General features: G+C 48.8%; 1 protein-coding gene across 20 annotated transcripts in view; it reads left to right on the top strand.

The window, feature by feature from the left end:
• The window catches only part of LOC139391751 (microtubule-actin cross-linking factor 1, isoforms 1/2/3/4/5-like), a 228,335-nt gene that overhangs the window by 154,884 nt on the left and 50,533 nt on the right, over nucleotides 1-22,918 (top strand). For 18 of the 20 annotated variants that reach the window (XM_071139264.1, XM_071139276.1, XM_071139260.1 and 15 more), the window contains 9 exons: nucleotides 451-607; nucleotides 857-968; nucleotides 1,287-1,349; nucleotides 2,239-2,480; nucleotides 2,689-2,818; nucleotides 3,474-3,673; nucleotides 3,902-4,412; nucleotides 4,664-5,658; nucleotides 8,141-8,641. In XM_071139264.1, coding sequence (XP_070995365.1) covers nucleotides 451-607; nucleotides 857-968; nucleotides 1,287-1,349; nucleotides 2,239-2,480; nucleotides 2,689-2,818; nucleotides 3,474-3,673; nucleotides 3,902-4,412; nucleotides 4,664-5,658; nucleotides 8,141-8,641 — 2,911 coding nt within the window. The remainder of the gene's footprint in view (nucleotides 1-450; nucleotides 608-856; nucleotides 969-1,286; nucleotides 1,350-2,238; nucleotides 2,481-2,688; nucleotides 2,819-3,473; nucleotides 3,674-3,901; nucleotides 4,413-4,663; nucleotides 5,659-8,140; nucleotides 8,642-22,918) is intronic. The other 2 variants (XM_071139271.1, XM_071139279.1) reach the window with 1 other exon arrangement.

A 22,918-nucleotide genomic window follows, 5' to 3' on the forward strand; every position in this document is an offset into this window, starting at 1 on the left:
TCACTTACAGGCTGTGAACGAAGCATAAATAAAACACTTTCAATGACCCAGACTGTTATGTCACGATTGTTTTGTCTGTGTGCACCGCAGTCAGTGCAGTGTTTTGAAAGCAGCTGCGATTGGGGCAGAACAAGTACAAAGCAGGGGTCAAGGCTAAGGAGACTATAGCCTTGGGCGAATACGGTCAAGATACTGGTTTATCCTTGACTGCGTAACTCTCTCTTTTTGTGCCATGGAGCGTGTGATTTTAATGGGATGGTTGTGTGTTTTATATGGACATGATAGTGGGCTTGAATTAAAATGATCTCTCCTCCCTTTTTGTTTTTCACCCACTTTCTCAATGTCTATCCCTACATCGCTCTCTTTTGGTCTCTCTTTTCTTTTCAATCTGGTTTCTCTCGCCATCCCCTCATCTTCCCCCATCTCTTATCCTTCTCCTTCCCTCTCCAGGAACAACGCCATGCAGAGTTGTGAGCAGCGGTTGGGCCACTTCCGGTCTCTCTCTGGCTCCCTCCTCAGCTGGCTCCACACAACACAGGAGCAGCTGCCTCCCAAAGAGGCCAACCTCAACGCAGAGGCCCTGCAGAGGAGAGTGCAGCAGCTCGAGGTGTGTGTGTGTGTGTGCCCTTTTTTCATTCGTACCTGGTTTAATCACACTCACGCCACGTACAGAATCCTCAGTCAATCACTGAATCATATTTCACTCATTCTAAGGTATTGCTCGATTTCGTAGTGTGTTGATAAATACGTTCCAAAGCATGATAGTGATTCAGAACGACATGTCCTTGTGATTATTCATTGAGGAATTATATAAGGCCATTAATTACTTTCAGACATTTTTTTTTTTTTTACTAAGGACTTACTGAGAGACTGGGAGGCCCAGGGGGTTCGGGTTCAGGAGCTGAACAAGACTGGGTCAGAACTGGAGACCCTCATCATCAACATCACAGCCCCCCAGGCCAAGACAGGTAAGGGGAATGGGGAATCAACTGCCTACATGTGTCCCCTGCTACCTGCATGTCCTAGTTCATCCAAGCTCTGTCTGTGAGGTGTGTATTGTGTGTGTTGAAGTCTATGCTATCAATGTGTGCGTGTACTGTGAGGATATGCTATCTTTTAAGTGCCAAACATGTCCATGCAAAACTGTCTATGTGTACAGCGTGTGAAAACCCAGAGACTGAGCGTGTTATATGCTTATCAGTGTTTATGTTGGACTGTCCGCGAATGTGTGTTAGTGTCTGTTGCAATGTGTGTAGTCGTCTGAGTGTAGTGTGTCTCTCTCCCAGGTGTTCCCCAGATCAATGGTGCAGACAGCCCCAGCAGGGTCAATGGCATTCACACATGCAAAGGTGAGCTCACCCTCACTCCCTTATCCAAAACCCAATCGTCTCTGGACTCCTTCCTCATATGAGATGCTCTCCGGTGCTTACTGCTGTGAGCGTCACTGCTTGGCGTACAATCTGCTCGCTCGCTCCCAATAATGCTTACCGTGCATCCATTTTCTGTCTGTCTTCTGTCTGTGAGCTTCTTACAGTATGTGTGCTACTGCAGTGTCTTAACACCATTGCAAATGTTTGTTGTCACTAATATTCTGTCCCTCTGGGTTAATAACGTCGACCCAAAGTCCTTCGGTAGCTAGGTTTCCATCCTGCTGGCGACCCAGGTTTTCAACAAATCTGCATAAAAACAATATGCGTTTTCCCCACCAGAGATGTTTCTATCAAATTGACTTCTCGCGGATGAAAGTCCGTGCGTGATAACGTAGTGCACATAAACAGAACTTTATTGTGGTTCAATTCCCATGTACCGAATCGCATTTTCAACTCTACTGCTGGTTTTGTCACAAGAAATGTTGCGTTATATAGCAAATGTGGCCACTCTGATATTGCCACGTGCGCTCTAGCCAACAGCTCGTAGATACAGTGCGGGTATAGACTACATGATGAGATTGTTATGGACAAAAGGCCAATTATATTAATTTGTCAAACATCGATCGTCATGTCACCAGTATAAGACCCTCGATATTTATTGGAAAGGAGCATCAAGATCATCACCGTGCACTTTCACCACCCTGTGAAGTTCATCACTTACTTCATCTGTTGCCTAATAAACTGCCTGGTAGTGTGAGGACCACACACCATATCACCACGTGACTCCATAGCAATTACCAAAACACCATACCCATTAAATGTGTTTAGATTTATTTTGATAGATTGTCCTCCTCCTTCTTTCTCTCAGACCTGACAGAGATGCAGGTGGCGGTGGCGGAAGTGAGCGGTCGTTACGAGGAGCTGGGAGGGGAACTGAAGAACAGACGGCGGAACCAGGAGGCTTCTCTGGAGCTCAGACAGAAGGCCAGCCAGGGTACCGAGGAGCTCAGCCGCTGGCTGGGAGACCGGGAGAACAGCCTGCACCTGGGCCAGACTACCACCTCCCCCTCCAAACCTGAGTTGGTACGCGCCCAGGCCCAGGAGAACAAGGTGAGTGTGTGGACTTGGGTCAAACCACAGTCAATATCGGGGTGTATTATGTCTCTGCTAGTTGGTCAACAATGCTACTTTGGAAAATCAGTGTTATCACCCCCTAGCTGACATAAACATTTTACACTCTCTTGCTTCCGTTCTAAATGCTTATCCTTGTCTTTTTGTAGCCAACATACTGATATGCTCTTCTTTCTCTATACTTTAGGCCTTACTGTCTGAGCTGGCAGAGCATTCTGGGAAGGTGGAGGAGCTGAAGAGCACCCTGGAGAAGCTGATAGCAGACAACCCAGACTCCCCAGAGGCAGACACCTGGAGACAACAAATTAAGGAGATCGGTGAGTGGTACTGGAATGGATGAATTTGGTCGGCCATTTTGAATAGTTGTGGGGTACGGGACACTTTCTAACATAAGGAACCAGTAGGCCCTGAATCAAATAATTAATAGAGCCAGCCATTTTGAATGGTTGATGAATCTGTTTAAGGAGCATATGGTACTGTACATTTCAGAGGATAAGAAGACAGGCTAATGTAGTAGTTATTTGAGATTTAATGAGTTGCCTCAGCAAAGTGAAACATTTTTAGGTAGCAAATGAATGGGATGACTCCAAGTCAAAGCTATAAAAATACTTGATATCTTTACCCTGACCTGATATCGCCCTGTGGTTTTGAAGATGGGAGCTCTGCCGTGTTCCTTTCAACACAATTCACGCAGGGCCTTATTTCAAAGCCATGTGGATCCAAGACTCTCTCTCTGCTGGATACCCAGTGTATGAGTCATGAGGAAAGCGTACAGAGGCAGAATGAAAAAAATAGTTTGTGGACATTGCAAGTCAAAATAATAACTGTGTCTATAATCATAATGTTTATTCAGTCACTCATGGAACCCATCAGTTTCACTGTGATCGTTCTCCACTATTTGTTAGTCATTTTTTAATATAAGTAATAGTTGCTATGGTTTTTCACTCCAACGTTCACTTACTATTTACTTAGACTCCCGCTGGGCAAAGGCCAATGAGACGGCAGTACAGAGGCAGACGGAACTGGAGACCTGTGCTGATAGGCTGGGCAGCTTTGCCACAGCAGCCAGTCAGTTGGGGCCATGGCTCAGAGAGAAGGAGCTGATGATGAGTGTGCTGGGACCCCTGAGCATCGACCCCAACATGCTGAACACCCAGAAACAACAAGCCCAGGTACATAGTTAAGGTCCTCTATGTTGAACACATGCAAAATAATGAAAAAGAATATCACAATAGATTGTCCACATCTTGCCAATTCTGTTCTTGAATCGGCATAAACGATTACCAACAGCATTCTGATTGATTAGTGATAAATTGTACTAGCCAAAATGTAGAGATTATTCCTGATTGACAGATAAGGTTCTGACTCCTCCTCTTTCCTTTCCCTCCGCCCTCAAACAGTTCATGCTGCGTGAGTTTGACACCCGCCGGCCCCAGTTTGACCAACTCACCCAGGCGGCCGAGGGCATCCTTTCACCGTCTGGTGGCGACTCCTCCCCGCAGGATGCCATGGACCTAGCGGAGGTCCGGTCCGAGCTGGGCTCCATCTCTCAGCAGTGGGACGACCTCACTCAACGTCTGTCCCGGCGCTCGGAGGACATCGACCTGGCCCAGGGCACCAGCGAGCGATACCAGGCCCTGCTGAAGGACCTTTCGGTCAGTGTGGGGGCGCTAGGCGAGCGGCTGGACGGCCAGGCCTCGCTCAGTGCCCAGCCTGATGCCCTGAAACGGCGTCTGCAGGAGACAGGCGAGATCCGCTCTGAGCTGGAGCAGAGGAGGGATGAGCTGGGCGAGGCGGAGAAGCTGTGCGGCGAGCTGAGCGCCATCGTGGTTGAACCTTACCTGAGAGAGGAGCTGAAGAAGAGGCTGGAGAGCGTGAGGAGCCCGCTGAGGAGCCTGGAGGAGAGGGCCAGTGAGTCTTCTGTATTGTCTATGGTGTTCATCTTAATTCTGTTTGTATGAATCTCTGTTGGCTTCAGTAGTATTTGTATGTGGTGGAGGCTATATTCTGGGGTTTTTGGTCTCTTTGTGGCTAGTTGTCTAGGTTTTGAATCCAGCGCTAAAACCTCTTTCAGACCTAGGTAGCTAGTCCATCTGGTTAAATGTTCTTCATCAAAACATCTGTAAATGAATAGCGTTCAAATCCTCTGTTCCTCTCCTCAGCTGACAGTCTGTCCCAGCTCCAAGCTGCTCTCTCCAGCACCCAGCAGTTCCAGCAGATGTTCGAGGAGCTGCGGAGCTGGTTGGACAACCAGGGTGGTCAAAGAGACTCTACCGCCAACTCCCTCCCCTGCCAGCCCGAGGCTATCCGGACCCTGCTTGCCCAGCAAGACGAGCTTCATCGCGGGGTGGCCAGCCAACGTGGCCCCTACGAGCTCATCCAGGCCGAGGGGGCCTCCCTGCTCGCCAAGCTACCCGCCGGCGGCGAAGAACGATCAGCCTTACAGTCCCGGCTCGCCAACCTACGCCAGGACTGGGATGAGCTTAATCAGTGCATTGTGGAACGCCAGAACCGGCTGAAAACCGCCCTGACCAAGGCCGAGAGTTACCAGCAACAGCGCGCCAAGCTCACGCCCTGGGTGACAGAGTGCGAGAAGCGGGAAGCTGACATCCAGCCCTCCCTTGACCCAGTGGCCCTGGACGAGGCCTTGCAGAAGGCCAGGCAGCTGGGGTTAGACCTGGAGCACCATCGCCCCCTCCTGGAGGGTTTAAACACCGCGGCCGACCAACTCCTGGAACACTGCCGCGTCGGAGAGGAAGACATACGCGACGAGAAAGCCCAACTCAACCGTAGAGTCGACGGGCTGGCAGAAAAACTCCAGAACTGTGTTTCCCAACTGGAAGAGTTAGCGGATCGACTGAAGGAGTTCGAGGACGGGCGGCAGGCGGTGGAGAGGAGGCTGGAGGCGGCGCGGCATCAGATCGAGGTGCAGGAGGCGCTGGGCCCACAGGCGTGCAGCAACAAGAGCCTGGAGCGGCTGAGGAGCCAGCAGGAGACGCTGCACTCGCTGCAGCCACAGGTGGCCTACCTGAGAGATCTGGCCCAGGGGCTGGTGCAGGACGCACCCCACACAGCAGGGGGCGGCGGAGAGGGAGGACAGCGGCTGGAGCAGCAGGCCCGAGACACAGACAGAGAGTTTGGAGACGTCAGCGAAAAGGTGAGAAGATGTGTGAGAAATTTAGTATAAACTGTATTTCATATATAAAAAGTACAACTATTTCATAGACACTCAGATGAAAGATGGAGGCCTGTATTCTGTTCAATAGAAGAATGTTCCAGAAATGAAGCAGTTTTGAAAAATATCATGCACTCAAAAACAATAAGGGTGTCTCACTACTCTTCAACAGCCTTTCCTCTTTTGAAAGCATTTGTTTGGGTTTGTTGGACTTTTACTCATCTTTTACAATTACGTCATCCTTTACAATTACATTAGTGGACATATAAGGAAAGGAGTCAATGAAAGGAAGCCATTTATGAGTATTGTAACACAGCCAATCTATTCAGCCTGGAGTGTGGCTGATACAACAGAGGAGCTAGTTTTAGCAAAGGTCATTGTGTGCGAGGGTGTGAAGGCTTTGTGTGTCGTCAGTGAGCGTATGCGTGTGTGTGTGTGGGAGTGAGCGTGTGTGTGAGCATGTATGCATGTGCATGTGTGTGTGAATTGAGACGGAGAACAGAACGTGTTTAAGCTGACAGAGGAGTTCAAGTATTCGGCGTTCCAGTGATCTTATATGGTCATTGTACAGATAGGAAACTTCAGACCATTGAATCACTTTACTGAAATGTAAACCAATGAGTCAAGAGCATTGTTCTGTATAGTGATACAGTGCCTTCAGAAAGTAGTCATAACCCTAGACTTATTCCACATTTTGTTGTTACAGCCTGAATTCAAAATGGATTCAATAAAAGTCTCACAGTACCTCACAACGACTAAGTGAAAACCTGTTTTAAGAAATGTTTGCTAATCTATTGACGATGAAATACAGAAAGAGCTCATTTTTAAATAGGTGTTCACACCCGAGTCAATACTTTTGTAGAAGCACCTTTGATGGCGATTACAGCTTTGAGTCGTCTTGGGTATGTTGTATCAGCTTTGCACATCTGGATTTGGGGATTTTATCCCCCGTTCTTCCTTGCAGATTCTCTCAAGCTTTGTTAAGTTAGATGGGGAGCGGCTGTGAACAGCAATCTTCAAGTCTTTTCACAGATTTTCTATGGGATACAAGTATGGCCTCTGCCTGGGCCACTGAAGGACTTTCACATTTTTGTTCTGAAGCCATTGCTTTGGCTAATTGTCCTGTTGGAATGTAAATCTTCACCACCTTCTAAAGTCGTTTGCACTCTGAAGCAGGTTCTCATCAAGGGTTTTCCTGTGTTTGGCTCCATTTACTGTTCCCTCTATCCTTACCAGTCTCCCAGTCCCTGCTGCTGTAAAGCATCCCCATAGCATTATGCTGCCACCGCCATGCTTCATGGTAGGGATGGTGTTGGACTTGTGATGAGCTGTGCCTGGTTTTCTCCAGACATTGCGCTTGGCATTCAGGCCAAATTAGTTACATTTTTGTCTCATCAGACCACAGAATCGTTTGCTTTATAATCGGTATTTCACGTATCTTTTTGCAAACTCCAGCCAAGTAGTTCTGTCAGAGGTCATTGGGTTCTTGGTCTTCTCCCTGACCAAGGTCCTTCTTGACCGGTTGCTCAGTTTGGTCGTACGGCCAGCTCTAGGCAGAGTCTGGGTAGTTCCATATTCTTTACATTTCCGAATGATGGAGACCACTGTGCTCTTGGAAACTTTCAATACTCTTCAAATAGTTTTTTTTTTACCCTTCCTCAGATATATGCCTCATCACAATTATATCTCGGTGATCTACAGACAGTTCCTTGGACTTCGTGGTGTAGTTTCTGCTCTGACATACTGTACACTGTCAACTGTGGGCCCTTATATAGACAGGTGTGTTTCTTTCTAAAATCATGTCAAAACATCGGTCACAAGTGGACTCCAAGTTGAAGTGACATCTCATGGATGATGAAAGGAAATTGGATGAACCTGAGTTGAATTTGCAAAGGGAATACTTTAAATATTAAAAATAGTCAATTAAATATTTCTGTATTTAATTTTCAATACATTTTCTAGCATTTTTAAACATGTTTTCACTTTTGTCATTATGGGGTATTGTGTGTAGATGGGTGACAAACATATATTTAATCAATTTTGAATTCAGGCTGTAACACTGCAAATTGTGGGATAAGTCAAGTGGTATGAATACTTACTGAAGGCACTGTATGTATAATTCCCAAATGTGCCATAGATAGTTACTTATAGACTGGTACAAATCAGTATGGTATTTAATCAGATACATGGTCAGAAGTCATTACATTTGACCATTATTGATAAGATAAGTCTGTCGCTTATCTCACCGCTCTGATCACATTCCTTTCCTCCACATTGCTCATGAGAAAGCTAGGAATCTAAGCAGAGAGCTAGGATACATGAACTAGGTTGAATCATGAAGCATGATTTGTCCCGCTATTTATATCATATTATTACATCAGCAAGGCACCATGCCTCTTTCAACTTGTTAACATTATTAACTCTATCTCCCTCCTTCTCCCCCTTCCCTCCCTCCCCCCTCTAGATTGAAAAGTGCTGTTCCACCCTGGAGTCCCGTCTCCAGGGTGTGGGGGAAGTCCAGTCCTCGGTACGCGACCTCTTCTCCCGCCTGGCCGACCTGGACGACGAGCTGGACTCGCTGAGCCCCGTGGGGCGCGATGCCGACTCGCTCGCCTCGCAGGCGGATGCCGTCCGCACTTTCCTGGCTCGCCTGGCCACGTTGAGGTCGGAGCTTGAAGGTCACGGGGGCGACTGCACCGCCATGCTCCGCCGAGAGGGCTCGTCTCCCGATCTCCTCGCCCTGAGGAGAGAGACTGAGGCTCTGAGCCGCCAGGCTGGGAAGCTGGCCGAGAGGGGCCAGGCCAGACTGGAGCAGATCGAGGCAGCTGCCGAGAAGGTGGGAGAATTCTACGCCCAGGTGGCGGAGCTGCAAGGGCTCCTGGGACGGGCAGAGGAAGGGCTGAACTCGCAGGGCGTGGTGGGGACGGAGGTGGAGACCATCAAGCAGCAGCTGCACGAGTTCAAGGTAAGAACAAGTTTGATGTTTATGGTTGGGAATATGAATGTGCTACTACTGAAATGTATTGACTAGAATGGACAATCCCGTTCAGGTCAATGATCCGTGATGGGTGGGCCGCCGGCCATATTGACTTCATCCAGGCCTGGAAATAATGATCATTCTATGGCTACTCTATTGTAAAGTTTTTGTTCTGCGCTATTGTGTCATATCTTTGGGCATGTCTTCCGAGATTGGTAAATTGGGTAGAGCTAGCTATGGTTATACTGTAGTACAGCCTCCTAGAAGTGAGCTTGGCATGTTTTTCCCAAGTGTTTTTGGTGCCGGCATCAATGAACAGCCTTCTGAATTGTCTTGACTCCTCAGAGAATGGAAAACTATGTTTCTGGCCACAGCTCCAGTATTACCTAGCCACAAGCCACCATTTGGGAAACATTGCATTACGGATTTATTAAAACCAGTTCAGCTAGGGTTGTTGTGAAGCTATATTTCTTCTAGAATTGAGTTTGACGTACTTCGGTTTGAATTATATTCAACAAACGTGCATAGAAATATAGCAGACATTGTGTATATAGTATTGCACAGTTGTTGCTCTGGTGGCCATTTTGTTAGAACCTCTCAGCTGGCGCTCGACTCTGACCTGCAACAGTATGTGTGCGTCTTATTGAAATAAGAAAATGACTAACACAGAACCTTCTGAAAGCCTTTAGTTACATAAGAGCCATTTCTTGGGAGAGGTCTCAGAGGAAAGTACTTGACCCTTCTTGGTTGTTGAACTTTGTGGATTAAGCCTCTTCTAGCGCAGATGCTTGAGAGTACGTGTCTCTCTCTGTCTGTGGGACTCTGCCTACTGTATGAAGTGTACCGTGGCATCCTCTCTTCTATAAATCAACTCCAGCTTCAACTTTGCTCTCTCGCTACTTCCCTTCCCCTCAATGCTGCTCTATTATCACTGGCGGAAACAGGATTCTGGACGGGTGACGTTTCTTCCCTGACTCCGCTCCTAAAGTGGGCTGTGATGGAGTGTGACCCCTCTCCTAACTCAAGTCATTCCTCTGGCTCTCAGCTGTATTTATAGAGCAGTCTGGGGGGGGGGGGGGGGGGGGCTCTCCCTTTAGAGCAGAAGAGCGGTATGGGGACTGAGGTATGTATGTGTTACCGTAGGGGACTTGAGTGAGCTTATATGCAAGAAAGGAGGGAGTGATCTATAATTCATAGGAGCATCACAGGGGGTGTGACTGAGTTCTAGAGGCAGAGACGAGAGTTTAGTCACAGCAGCACTGCTCTACTTCAAGTGTCTGACGCACTTCTTCGCCCATGCTGACTCGCTCGCGTCTAAACGTTCTTATAACATTCCCTCAACCCCCCCCCTTTCTGACCCCCTACTGCTCCGGCGCCAGCCCTTGGAACTCGTTAGGGCCTGTCACCACGGTGATGGACACCAGGCTAAGTTTGATACCAGAGCGATTCGCACACCATACGTTTTTTTTCTTCTTCTTCAAGCGATGCTCCCCCAGCCGTCTAGGAGAAATCCCAGGTTAGCTAACCCAGCCCACAATAATTAGCCTACTCCTTCCCCCTCAATAGGAATCTGCTGTAGAACGTTCCGTAGGAATCTGCTGTGTCCTATGAAATGGCAAAACAGAAACAGGGCCACTCCATTGTACTGCTACTTTCCTTTGGTTTCCATTCATTGTGAAATGGTAAATGATATTTCATGAGTACTATACGACACAGACAGTTCTTTCTGGCTGAGTCCATTCATTGTGAAATGGTAAATGATATTTCATGAGTACTATACGACACAGACAGTTCTTTCTGGCTGAGTCCATTCATTGTGAAATGGTAAATGATATTTCATGAGTACTATACAACACAGACAGTTCTTTCTGGCTGAGTCCATTCATTGTGAAATGGTAAATGATATTTCATGAGTACTATACAACACAGACAGTTCTTTCTGGCTGAGTCCATTCATTGTGAAATGGTAAATGATATTTCATGAGTACTATACAACACAGACAGTTCTTTCTGGCTGAGTCCATTCATTGTGAAATGGTAAATGATATTTCATGAGTACTATACGACACAGACAGTTCTTTCTGGCTGAGTCCATTCATTGTGAAATGGTAAATGATATTTCATGAGTACTATACGACACAGACAGTTCTTTCTGGCTGAGTCCATTCATTGTAAAATGGTAAATTATATTTCATGAGTACTATACAACACAGACAGTTCTTTCTGGCTGAGTCCATTCATTGTGAAATGGTAAATGATATTTCATGAGTACTATACAACACAGACAGTTCTTTCTGGCTGAGTCCATTCATTGTGAAATGGTAAATGATATTTCATGAGTACTATACAACACAGACAGTTATTTCTGGCTGAGTCCATTCATTGTGAAATGGTAAATGATATTTCATGAGTACTATACAACACAGACAGTTCTTTCTGGCTGAGTCCATTCATTGTGAAATGGTAAATGATATTTCATGAGTACTATACAACACAGACAGTTCTTTCTGGCTGAGTCCATTCATTGTGAAATGGTAAATGATATTTCATGAGTACTATACAACACAGACCGTTCTTTCTGGCTGAGTCCATTCATTGTGAAATGGTAAATGATATTTCATGAGTACTATACAACACAGACAGTTCTTTCTGGCTGAGTCCATTCATTGTGAAATGGTAAATGATATTTCATGAGTACTATACAACACAGACAGTTCTTTCTGGCTGAGTCCATTCATTGTGAAATGGTAAATGATATTTCATGAGTACTATACAACACAGACAGTTCTTTCTGGCTGAGTCCATTGCTATGAAACATATTTTTTTCCTGTGCTTCTCTGCACTAGAAGCACCGGGCTGTCGGTACGTTTTCAACACCCCCCTTCCTATCTGTTTATTCACTAGATACAGTAGCTCCCTAAGATGGTGGCATTTTTAAGAAGATGGTGTTAATGATTGGTTATGTTGTCATTATATCAAATATAAAGGGATAATTATAAACCTGTTTAAAATTTAGGACAAGCCTTATCTGACTGGAGGGTGTGTTGCTAGACTTACTGGACACTGGTTTCTGATTGGTTCAGCTGGTGTCTTGGTGAGCTTTCTTCTTCCTCCCTGTGCTGTCTCTTATTCTGTACTCCCTTGATTTATCGACACTATTAATATTGTGGTTGGCCCCCCCACTACTTTCTCTCTCTCCTTTCTCCCCATCCCTTTCTTTCCCCTTCTTAATGAGAGCAAGCGGGATGGATGTTTGGCAGAAGACGAGCAGGGAGAGGAGCGAAAGGGGGGAGAGAGAGAAAGAGAAATCGGTGAATAGCTGAATAGCAGTTAGCGAGCGAGAGGAAAAGAGAAGGGTGACAGCTTAATGGAATGTTCCAGTGTAAATGTAGACACAAGCTGGGCATTGCTGGCATTGACTACGGCCAGTAGTAAGAGCAGTAATAATGGCACATTGTAAAAGTACAGCCGGCGCTGTATCTAGAGCATGAAGAGTTAGTCTGGGTGCATAGGAAGGGGTCTACAGGGAGAGAGGGAGGTGGTGAGGAGGAGAGGTAGAAAGAGAGAGAGAAAGGGAGGTGGTGAGGAGTGAGGTAGAAAGAGAGGGAGGTGGTGAGGAGTGAGAGGTAGAGAGAGAGAGGGAGGTGGTGAGGAGTGAGGTAGAAAGAGAGAGAGTCAGATGAGGATAAGCAAGACTTCCCTTTCCCTAAGATCCTCTTTCATTCACTCAGGGAGCCCACTTGCCACATTTCACCCCTCCCTCTTCTCCTTTCCTCTCTATCTCCCTCTCAAGCCCCCTCTCCCTCTACGTCCCACTCTCCTCTCTGGGCTGTAATGGATCTCGCCAGGTCATTTCAAACCTAAACATGTCTGTCTGCCCTGAAAGCAGACTAGCCTGTCTGCTCCACCATCCCATCCCCCCACCAGACCCCAGTTTAGACTGAAGGGAAAAAAGACTACCAATCCACAGAGATGATGTCATCATGCCTGAGATTAGGGGGGGTGGTAACGATTAGGGGGTAAGGTGCAAGAGGATCTTGTCAGATTAGTGAAGTCGTATTGAGTCATAAAGAGACGGAGGGGCGGATGAGAGAAAAAGGGAGGGGTAGGGTGGTGGTGTTTTTAAGTGGCCTTGCTCTCCGTACATGTGGCGTGTTGGCCCGTGTTCGGACAAGTCTGACTGTTTATCAAGTATGTTTTTATAGCTGGCCATACTGTCTGCGTACATGTGCTCTTATGTGATCAGCAGAGTTCACTTGTGTGTTTAGGGGTGCTTTGTGTGCCCACTAGGTGTGTGTGTGTGTGTGTCTCTCGGGAGGATGTGTGTGGAGGGTGGGGAGACAGCTGAGATTCCGGACACGCCCCCTGAAAAAGGCTGGAATTAGAAACATCCTCTGACACACTCACACACAGACTCCAGGGTGTGGCTCTACTGCATGTCCCTTTGCCCCAGAGCAGATGACATAGTCTACGGAGCGGGATAGGGATGAGTTGAGGTGTTGTGAAGCTTTAAGTCCCCCCACTACAAATGGGAATTCCTGTGTAGGGCTGGTAATGGGGACAGAGGTGACGGATGAGGAATCCTTCCTTAAATCATGCCCTCGCGTCTCTGCTGTCCTCACCCCTGCTGCATAGGCCCCCATCCTGGTTTCAAATACTATTTAAAATCGTTCAAATTCTTTAGAGCGTCTGCTTTAGCCTGCCTGGAGTGCTAAGTGAGCATGGTTTGGGACTTTGGACGTTCTTATTGGTTCAGTGCGACAGGCAAGCTCAATGGAGGCCAGCTAAAGTATTTGAAATGATTTTGAATAGTATATAAACCTAGGTGAGATAGACCCGTCCCTGCGTGTGGTGTGTGTCAGATCTCTCATCTCTCCCTCCACCCTCCAACTAAATCCTCAGAGACGTGCTGTAAAGGATTCTGGGGGGGGTATGATGTAGCTGATGTGCACGCTTCGGGTAGGATTGGGCCATAGCCACAGCTCTTGGATCAGTTTACAACTCCCTCAGTTCTTGTTAATCCCCCCTCACCTAATCATTAGGGGGGAACCCCAATGTGAAATTGGCTCTTTTTCCTGAATAATTTTTGATAGATAGTTTACATTGAAAGGGACGTGACTTACTGGTAATGTGATGTCATGTCGATGAGGTGTTCCAGTAGATCTTCCCCGGGACTTGCATGGTTGCGTTCCTCATTTATCATCTTCAGAGACCTGGCCTGATTTTGTGGGGCTCCACTTTCTGTTTATTGATTTAACTCCTTTTGTTCATCAACTCTTTTGGTTCATTTTTGTCTTTGTTTATTTTCCGTCCTAAAGGGTCGATTGGATCAGGTTAACAAAATGTTCACTAATCACACCAGATTCATTTCAGATTGACCCTTCCTCTACCATGCTCACTGAGTGAGAACACAAACACTGTGTGTGTGTGTCTGTGTGTGAGACATCTTTCTCCCTCTCCCTGCTATCGAGGTCCTGTATTGTCTCAGCTGTTGTGAATTAGACGGGCATGCCACAGCACATCTCTCCTCATCCCTTATCGCCACTGTCCTCACTTACCAGCCCAACCATAACAAATACACTGCTTCTTTACATAAACTACACAACTAGATTCATGTGTCAAATTAAGAAGCCCAATAATCTGCGTAGAAGAATGTATGTGATGTCGGTATACACTCAGAGTTGGGAATGTGGGATACCATGGATAGTAGAATGGTGTGTGTGTGTGTGTGTGTGGGGGGGGAGTTGGCCCTCTCACTCACTCTTCACTGGCCACAGCAGGGCCCAGCACAGGTGTTGTTTGGAAAGAGGAAGAAAGCGTGTGCGTGTCTATTTTTAATTAGCAAAACACAGAAACGGGGAACAAAGCAGAAATGTGACCTCTAATTTGACCATGATTAGGATGTGGAAAAAACTTTAACGTTCACATACGGGCCCCATATTCAGACCCTAATGATGCGTAACACCGTAGTTTGGCAGCGTCTTTCAGGTATGAAGGTGTGAGTTCTTCATTTCAGAAACCATATGTGTCCACTTGGCCACATGACTTTAGTTAAACAATCTGTAACACCTAAAAGTATTGTACCCCCAGTATTCATTTGATTGACAAGCCTGTTATTCACTATATGTACTGTGGCAGCCTGGTTAAAGTTGCTGGGGGGTTTGTCATGCTTGTCTTTGTGTCTGTAGGGTGGGGGGGGGCAGACAATGGCCACATTGAGCCGCTCAGGTACAACGCTGCTAGTTAATAATTCAACTGCTGCTGAGAGGGAGAGCGAGGGGGAGAGCACTTCCCTGCTGCCTGGATACGAGTGTGAGAAAGAGGCAGAGGCAATGGAGGCAAGAGAGAGGAGGCAAAGGGAAGGGGGAATGGAAAGAGGGGAGGGAGAAAGGGGAGAGAATTGCCTTAAATGACAACAGTGCTTTAAAAAGATGTGATATGGATAGATGGTGAGATATGATTGTTCTGTTGAAAGGGAGAGGGGGAAAGGAGAGGGGGAGAAATACAGGGAAAGGAGCGAGAGAGAGGGCACACTTTCATTTCTACAGGAGTTCTCTTGTGGGTAAACCAGCCACAGCAAAGTCAATACTGTCAGTATCCTGTAGACACCTGCATATATCACCAAACGGCTCTACTGACGTTGCGGAGACGGTCGTCGGTCTACATTATGGTCTAGAGACCTACAGCATGGCCTTGTTGGCTGACGGCTAAACGGTAATGGATTCCATTGCTTTGAGTCCCCACTGTGTGTAGCTCACCGGGGGATTTTGGGGCCTGCTCGCCCCTCCCTCTTCCTGTCTGAGGTAGAACTGTGACTCATTTAAGCAGCCGTGACAGACCAAATGAACGGGGGATGAATGACAATTTAGAAGAGAGGAGTTGGGGGGGGGGGGGTGGTCACAGACTGCAAGAAAGGGGTCAAGGATGGAATGATCAAATCCGTCACAATCTAAATGGAGACAGCAGAGAGGGCGTAAAAAATAAATAATAGTATTGATGTATTATGTTTCCTGTGTCCCCCTTGTGTTCTTCCCTCTTTCTTTCTATCCCTTGCTCATTTCCCCTCACTGGCGTTCCAGCTCTCCTGGTAGCTGGCCTACATGTGTGCGCGGTTCAATTTGGAGCGGCTTGTGCTGCGGGGGCAGTGTAGGAGGTCGCGCGAGACTGAGGAAGCTTTTGGGGGGGGGAGGCTGAGCAGAGGAGGGACAAACCCTTTTTGTTTCTATGAAGACGTTTTCCTTGGACGCAGCCATGACAGCTGCACCACAACTGACAGAGGGTGTGAGAGAGGGGAGAAGGGGGAGAGGGAGTTAAAAAGGAAGAGTGGAGTATTTAGCGTGTTTGACATGCAGGCCACGGGCGGCTCGCAGCAACAGTTAGACCACAGAGAGAGGGGGGGAGGGAAAGCGAGAGAGAGAACTCCCTCCCCCTATCAAGTGAAGAATGTGTGTGGACTAAAGAGCGACAGAGCGAGCGAGAGGGAGAAGGCAGGCATGCGTTAGTTGAGTTCACATCGGCTGCTGTCTCTGCCAGAGGTCTTTAAACGAACAGTCATAGCAACTGTAAAAGGGAAGGGAGGATAAGAGAGAAGAACGAGTGGAGGAGGAGGAACTGAACCACAACAGGCACTGTATCAGGGATGCAAGGAGAAAAACAAACTTGGTTAAAATCAATGATTTATATATACACTAGATGACTGATAGGGGCCGCTGGGTTGAAGCCACTGTGCCTCCATCTTGGCACTTCCCCACCGTTCCAAAAAAATGTTTTGTAAGTATAAAGTATATTTGAGATTACGAATGTTACTGTCCCCACTACAACAAAAAAAAATACTTACATTTAATTGAAACATTGAAGAATTACATTCATGGAATGGAGAACTGCTCTTACTGGGGAGAGCCAATATGGCCGACCGGTGGCTTCAAAGACTCAATGGCCAATACATAGCATACATACATCAGCAATCCAGGGTTTATATACATCATTGGTTAAAATAATCCACTTTTGTCTGGTACCAGGGGTTGCTGTCATGCTTGCTGGATTCCCCCGACTGTGTGCGTAGATTTTTGGTGTGGCATCCTGAGGCCCCCTTTTCTGTAACCCCTAGCCTCCTTTGCCCCTGAGCCCCACCACACACACACACACACTCCTCTCCTTGCTGGATTGGGTTACACTAGAGCGGCAGACGGGAATGCAGAAGTGGAGACTGTGATTGTGAATATTGACCACTTTTGGGTCTCTTCTCCATGTTGTTTTACACTGTCACGCTGGAGAATAGCAACCGGCTGCTTGGAAACCTGGAAAAAAAGAGGAACGAGAGGGAGAACAGGATAGATAGAGGCTCTACTTCCTTGTGTGCATATAGACTGTTTATTTTGGAAAATACAAAAGCCGTTATTGATAAGCCTCTTTTCTTTTTTTTTCTGGCTTGCTAGCAGCTCCCCTCCCTCAATCACTCTCCCCTCCCCTTCTTCCCTCCATCCCTCCCGCTTTCTTTCCTTCTTTCTTTCTCTCGCTCACTGTTTCTCTGTATCATTTGCCTCTCTGCGGACAGCGTTTTTGTGCTCTGAGGGGGAGGTGATTTGCCCAGGAGATTCAGTTCTGGATTACAAAGCAGTGATGAATGTAGCAGTCTCACAATACTAGCGTCTCTCTTTCACTCCTCCTGAGCTTGTGAACACTGAGAAATAGTACCATCCTGCCTAGCAACAAACCCCCTCACCTGTGTTAGTCTTCATTTTATCCTCAGTCTATTTATCCGTTCAGTTTGAAAGATGATTTGCCGGGTGCTTAGCGTGGGATAATCTTCTCTCGTTATCCCGTGATTTATTTTTAAAAAGCAAACCCCCCCCCCCCCCCCCTCTCTCTCTTTGGCTCCATGCACCCCTCCTTCCTCTCCCTATCTGTAGCTCACTCCCCCACCCCTCTCACATGTTTTTTTTCGGGAGAGGAAACCAGCATGATTGGAGCACTTCCTGTGTTTTAATACCAGAGCAGGAAACCGAACCAGCGGAGCTGGATTTAAACAAAAACAGTTTGAAAGAGAGAGCGAGACAGAAGAAACGAGTGAGTGAGCGAGAGAGACAGAGAAGGGGGAGTGACTGAGTGAGCGAGCGAGAGAGAGAGGAAAAATTGTGAGGTTTTTTTTAGCAGCTGCAAACCATTTCAGTCTGTGTAGTGGCCTGAGAACAGAGAGACTGAGCGACAGAAAGAAAGCAAGGAAGCCTGCCTGCAACACAAAAAACAGAGGAAGAAGAATTGGGATTGCGTGGCGCTTTGTTTCGCTCATCAACAGAGCTCTCTAAAAAAAAATATAGAAGTGGGGAGAGAAAGAAGGAGAGTGTCCGGGGATTGTCTGGGAGAGAGAACGCCTGCAAGGCAGAGTCGGAGGCAGCGCTCAGACTGGGTCTCGGACTGTCTGGGTCTCTGCCCTCTGGATACAGTCCCACGACTCACAGCAGCTCTGCCTGGCTGGACTGGGCTCACCCCCCCCCCCCCCTAACCCACCTACCATCTCTCCCTAACGAACCCTCTCACCCCCTCCCGGATTCAGCCTCCGCTCTGAATTTACTGTCTCTTCTTGACTGGAGCTGTGGATGAGCAGCGTGATGGAAGGTGGGAGATGATAGACAGGCGTCTCGTCTACGATAGGAAAAAGGTCTGGATCTCTTTGTTCTGGTTTTTGAATTGCAAGACTGACTTGTGCGGAGTGGCGGATGATGGGATTTACTTTTTTTATCGCTGATGATGAGGATAATGATGATGTCAGCAAGGGGGATGAAGGAGCATTCCAGGCACAGAGCGGGCCGCTGCCTTCAGACACACATCACTCATGCTTTGTGATGAGATTGGAAGAGAGAAAAAGGAGAGAGAAAATATAGTCTGTCTGCAAGGACACACAGGACCAAAAAAGGCTATGATTGACTGCTCGGTTACTTTGTATGAGATTTTTTGCTTCCGTTTTGATTCCCTCAAAAGGATCAACTCTTTTATTAAGTCATTCCCATGGTTTTGGGTTGACAACAAACTTGAACCAAGACAGAAAAACATCAACAAAGCCATTGGATCTGCACTTTTTTTCCTCTCTCACCCCCTGCACAACCTCTTTTTATATCAGGGAGTAGTGGATTTCTCACCCCCTGCACAACCTCTTTTTATATCAGGGAGTAGTGGATTTCTCACCTCCTGCACAACCTCTTTTTATATCAGGGAGTAGTGGATTTCTCACCTTAAAAGGAGACTTTACACACTTCTTTGGCTGCTTCTCACTGAGACCGTTGCTCAACCCTTCTCTGCTGCTTATCCTGTTGTGGCCGAGCGAGGAGAGCAGGAAGGGAAGGACGGAGTTGAAGAGTGGGAAAGGATTCAGGAGTAGGGAGTTGAACGACTGTGTGCGTGTGTGAGGGGGGAGTTAAAGTCAAACGGAACAAAAAGGAACAAAGGGTTGTTATCTCCACGGCACTCACCTCGTTCTGGACTTTGGACGTCTACGAGACCGCCCCTGCCTCCTTCCTGATAACCTTCCAAACGAGCAGTGCTCATTAATATGCTGCCGGAGGAGAGGAGCATTTGCATGCAGGACACTCACTCACTGATGCTCCCCTGCATTTCAGACAGTGACGGAATATGCTGCTGCACTGCTATTGAGGTGACATAGTAACGTGTGGACCTATGGACTTGTAATGTAGATTGCAAACCTTTTGACATTTTGGTCATTGAAGCGGATTCATGTTTGGGATTGTGGATTGGACCGGGAACGGTTGAGCGACTGAACTATTTTCAACCCAACCATTAAGGTATTTTCCCCATTGTTTTCTGTGGAATACTTATTGGCCCCGTCCCCGAGGGGGGCCACCCTGCCCCTATAAAGGACCACTGCAGGCCGTCAGGGTATCTCCCCCAGGGGCAGCTGAGGAATGGGAAAGCCCCTGAGCCGGCCGGACTGCCTGAGGCAAAACCCCCGATGCCTGGGGAAGGGGGACGAGGATGAGGCCTACATCGAGGACTGCTATGTCCCCCAGCGTTCCATCTACGACACCATGCGCATCAACGAGCAGATCGACCAGGGCTCCTCCAAGCTCAGCCAGCCCTCGCGCAGCACCCTGGGCTCTGGCGGCGGCGGAGAGGCCAGCACCCTCTCCAGCAACGGCACCATCGGGGCTGACTTAGGGAGCGTCTTTGTGTCAAGGGCGCACGCTGATGCCGGAGTTAAAAGACTGGACGAAAGGGTGATCTTTGATGCCCTCAAGCTAACCGGTGATCCCCAGAGCATGTCACCACCTGGAAGTTGCGGTGGTTCTGGTTTACCCATCACACCCTTGTCCTCTGCCTCCTGTGGGGCAGCCGCAGTAAAAAGGCGCCACCAGGGCGGCGATAAGAAAGACAACCCCAATCGTCGCTCCTGGAAGGCGTTTATGCCCCCCAGTTACCCAGAGTTTGCAGAGAGGCTTGAGTTTTCTCCTGGGGAGAGTGCTGAGAAGCGTCTGTCCGGTCCTGCGATTCCACTTTCTCTACTTCCGCCACCAACCCTCACCTCCACACCCCCCTTACCTCCTTACTCACCTTCCATTGTGTCGTCCGGGGGTCCTCACACTCCTCCTGTCTCATCCTCCCCTTCGTTGACACTGAGTCCCATTCCCCCCCTCCAACAGCACCCTGTCAGCAGGCAAAAACAACTTCACCCCCTGCTCCAAAAACAACACAAGCAAACACACGCACTACCCTCCCCTTCAAAAGAACAACCATTGGTGCAGTTACCTACCCATCCCCATCAGGGCTCTGGGGGCACCCCACAGCAGAGTCCCAATGCTACCGCCCAGCTGGACAAAAAAAAGGACAAGCATCATAGGCGCCCGGCTGTATCTCCCAAAGCTGGTATCAAGATAATTACTGAGGAGAGTCCTGAAGCGGCCAAGGCTTCTGACTCTGAAAGAGAGACGGACTCTCCTCTCCTAGAACAAGACCTGGACAAAGCCCCTCTCCTACCCCAGTTGGCCCCACCGAAACCTGTGTTCTGCCCCCCGACCAAAGCACGCACCTGGCCCCGAAGCATGAGAGGGGGAAAGCGTTCCCACGGGGGCATGCGCCACCTCTTCCCCGTCCTGCCCCCCCTGCCACCTTTATTGGGAGAGGACAGTGACCTGGATGAGGAGTCATTCTACCTACTGGACCCCCCCTCACCTTTCCTCCAGGAAGAGGGGGGGCTGGCCCATGGAGGGCTGCCACTCACCCCCTGCCTCAGCCAGGAGGAGGGTGAAGTGGGACTCTTGGGCTGGGCTCCCCCTAATGGTGAGCTCCGGCAACGAACCGCCTCGGAGCTCAAATTCGAGGAGGATGAACGCAGGATCTTACAGGAGCTGGAGGAAGAAGTGGACATGGAGGAAGAAGGAAAAGGGGTGGAAGAAGGGACAAGAGAGGGGGCAGAAGTGGCGGATAAGAAAGGAGAAATTGAAGAAGAGGAGGAGAGGGAGTGGGAGGCAATGCTGAAGCTGGAGAGTAGGGAGATAATGGACCGATGTTGGGAGGGGGACTCTGGAGAGGGCTGGGAACCCCAGCAATCAGAGTCTTCTGGACATTGGCCCCTTCTGACCCCTCCGACAGGTTTTGGTGGGCCTAGGGCCCCAAGTGCCTCCCCCTGCCCCAGCTCAGGGGCCGGCTCAGATGATCTTTTCCTAGAGCTGGAGAGACAATGTTTAGAGGAGGAGGGAGGGGAGAGCTCTGTGGACCCTGAATCTAGTGAGGCAACAGAGCCCAACACCCTAGCTAGTGTAGAGGAGGAGGAGGAAGAGGAGGAGCAGGAGGAAGCCACTGATGCCTGTGTATGTCTTGTGGAAACTGCCCCTATGTATATCGATCAAAGGACAGAGACTGATTGCGCTGAGTCCCGGTTGGAAAACCCCTTCTCAGTTTCACCACCACCTAGTCCTGAACACATGGACCAGGTCCAACTACAGACATCTGAACACACCGAGCTGGAGGAAGCACAACTCTGTTATGACCTCCACCAGGTTCTCATTGAAGGTGAACAATATCATATCGATGAAGAAGAGCAATGTGTAATTGATTATGAAGGCGAAGAAGAGCAGAGTTTTCCCGAGACGATTGAGATGGACTCGGTCTGCGGACCTCTCCCTGAGTCCGACTCAAGCGGGGTCCACATGTCCCAGCCGGACAGAACTGCTTGGTCCGACACCACCCAGAACGACTGTGAACACGAGCCGCCCGCTGAGAGCGAGTGGGAACTGGACAGCGGGTCGTCATCGGTTCAAGAGGTCGAGGAGGTGCGCGAGGAAACAGGGTTGTGCCTCCACACGGCCTTCCCACCTCCTCCATCCCCCAGCCCACAGAACCCTTATGCCAAAGGGGAAGAACAGGAGGTGGAGGAGGCGAAGGAGAGGGCGCCAGACTGGAGTGCATGTGAGCAACCTGAGCCTAGTTGGGACAGTGGGTCCCTTGGGTCGACCCACTCAGATGGAGAAGTCAGGGTTAGTGCTGCAGAGGATGTTGATGTACTAACTTCCTGTCAAGCGGAGCTGTTCTCTTCAGAGATTAGTGACATTGCTAAGGAGACAACCTCTGTCACTGAGGGGATGACACTTGCGTCATCAGACACTTGGAACTGCTCTGTCCCCGCAGATAAGGTTTCTTCTCTGAACATGTCTGGGCAAGACATGGACCAGAGGTCCACAAGCACCCCCAAAGCTCTTGAAGACACTCTCCCTCGTTCACACTCCCCTGCCCAACAAAGAGACTCTGCCCCCCCTTCACTGTCCCCCGTCAAGCATGAGCCAAGAGGGCCAGGCCTGGAAAGCAAAAACTCTGACGCTTTTGTGGCCACTGACAGTTTTGTTTACCTTGCGGTCTCCGTGCCACCCCCGTTCCCTCAGGACTGCCCCCCCTCCCCGCTGGAATCCTCAACACCCCCCAGCCCTGTCCCCAAACCCTGCCCTGAGCCAGACGATGGGGCCTTCCTTTGCTCCGACAGCTTTGTTTACTTGGCCGCCCCGGAGCGGTTCCCCCAGGTGTCCGACGGAGGTTCCGCATGCGAGGACGCCCAGGAGCTGGACTATGGAGACTCGTACTCTGAGAGTACCCAGTCGGGAGTGGACTTTGTCCTTGGGTCCATGACCGGGGACAGTGACTGGGAGTCTGACGGCTCGGCCTTGGACCCCCCTTGTAACAACAGGGAGTGGGAAGAGCTGGAATCTGGGTTACTCCAGGGGCTTTTCATGGAGGGCCAGTTGGAGGATCAGAGGGCCCCAGTTG

The sequence above is a fragment of the Oncorhynchus clarkii genome, chromosome 32 (assembly GCF_045791955.1).
Source record: "Oncorhynchus clarkii lewisi isolate Uvic-CL-2024 chromosome 32, UVic_Ocla_1.0, whole genome shotgun sequence".
NCBI lineage: Eukaryota > Metazoa > Chordata > Actinopteri > Salmoniformes > Salmonidae > Oncorhynchus > Oncorhynchus clarkii.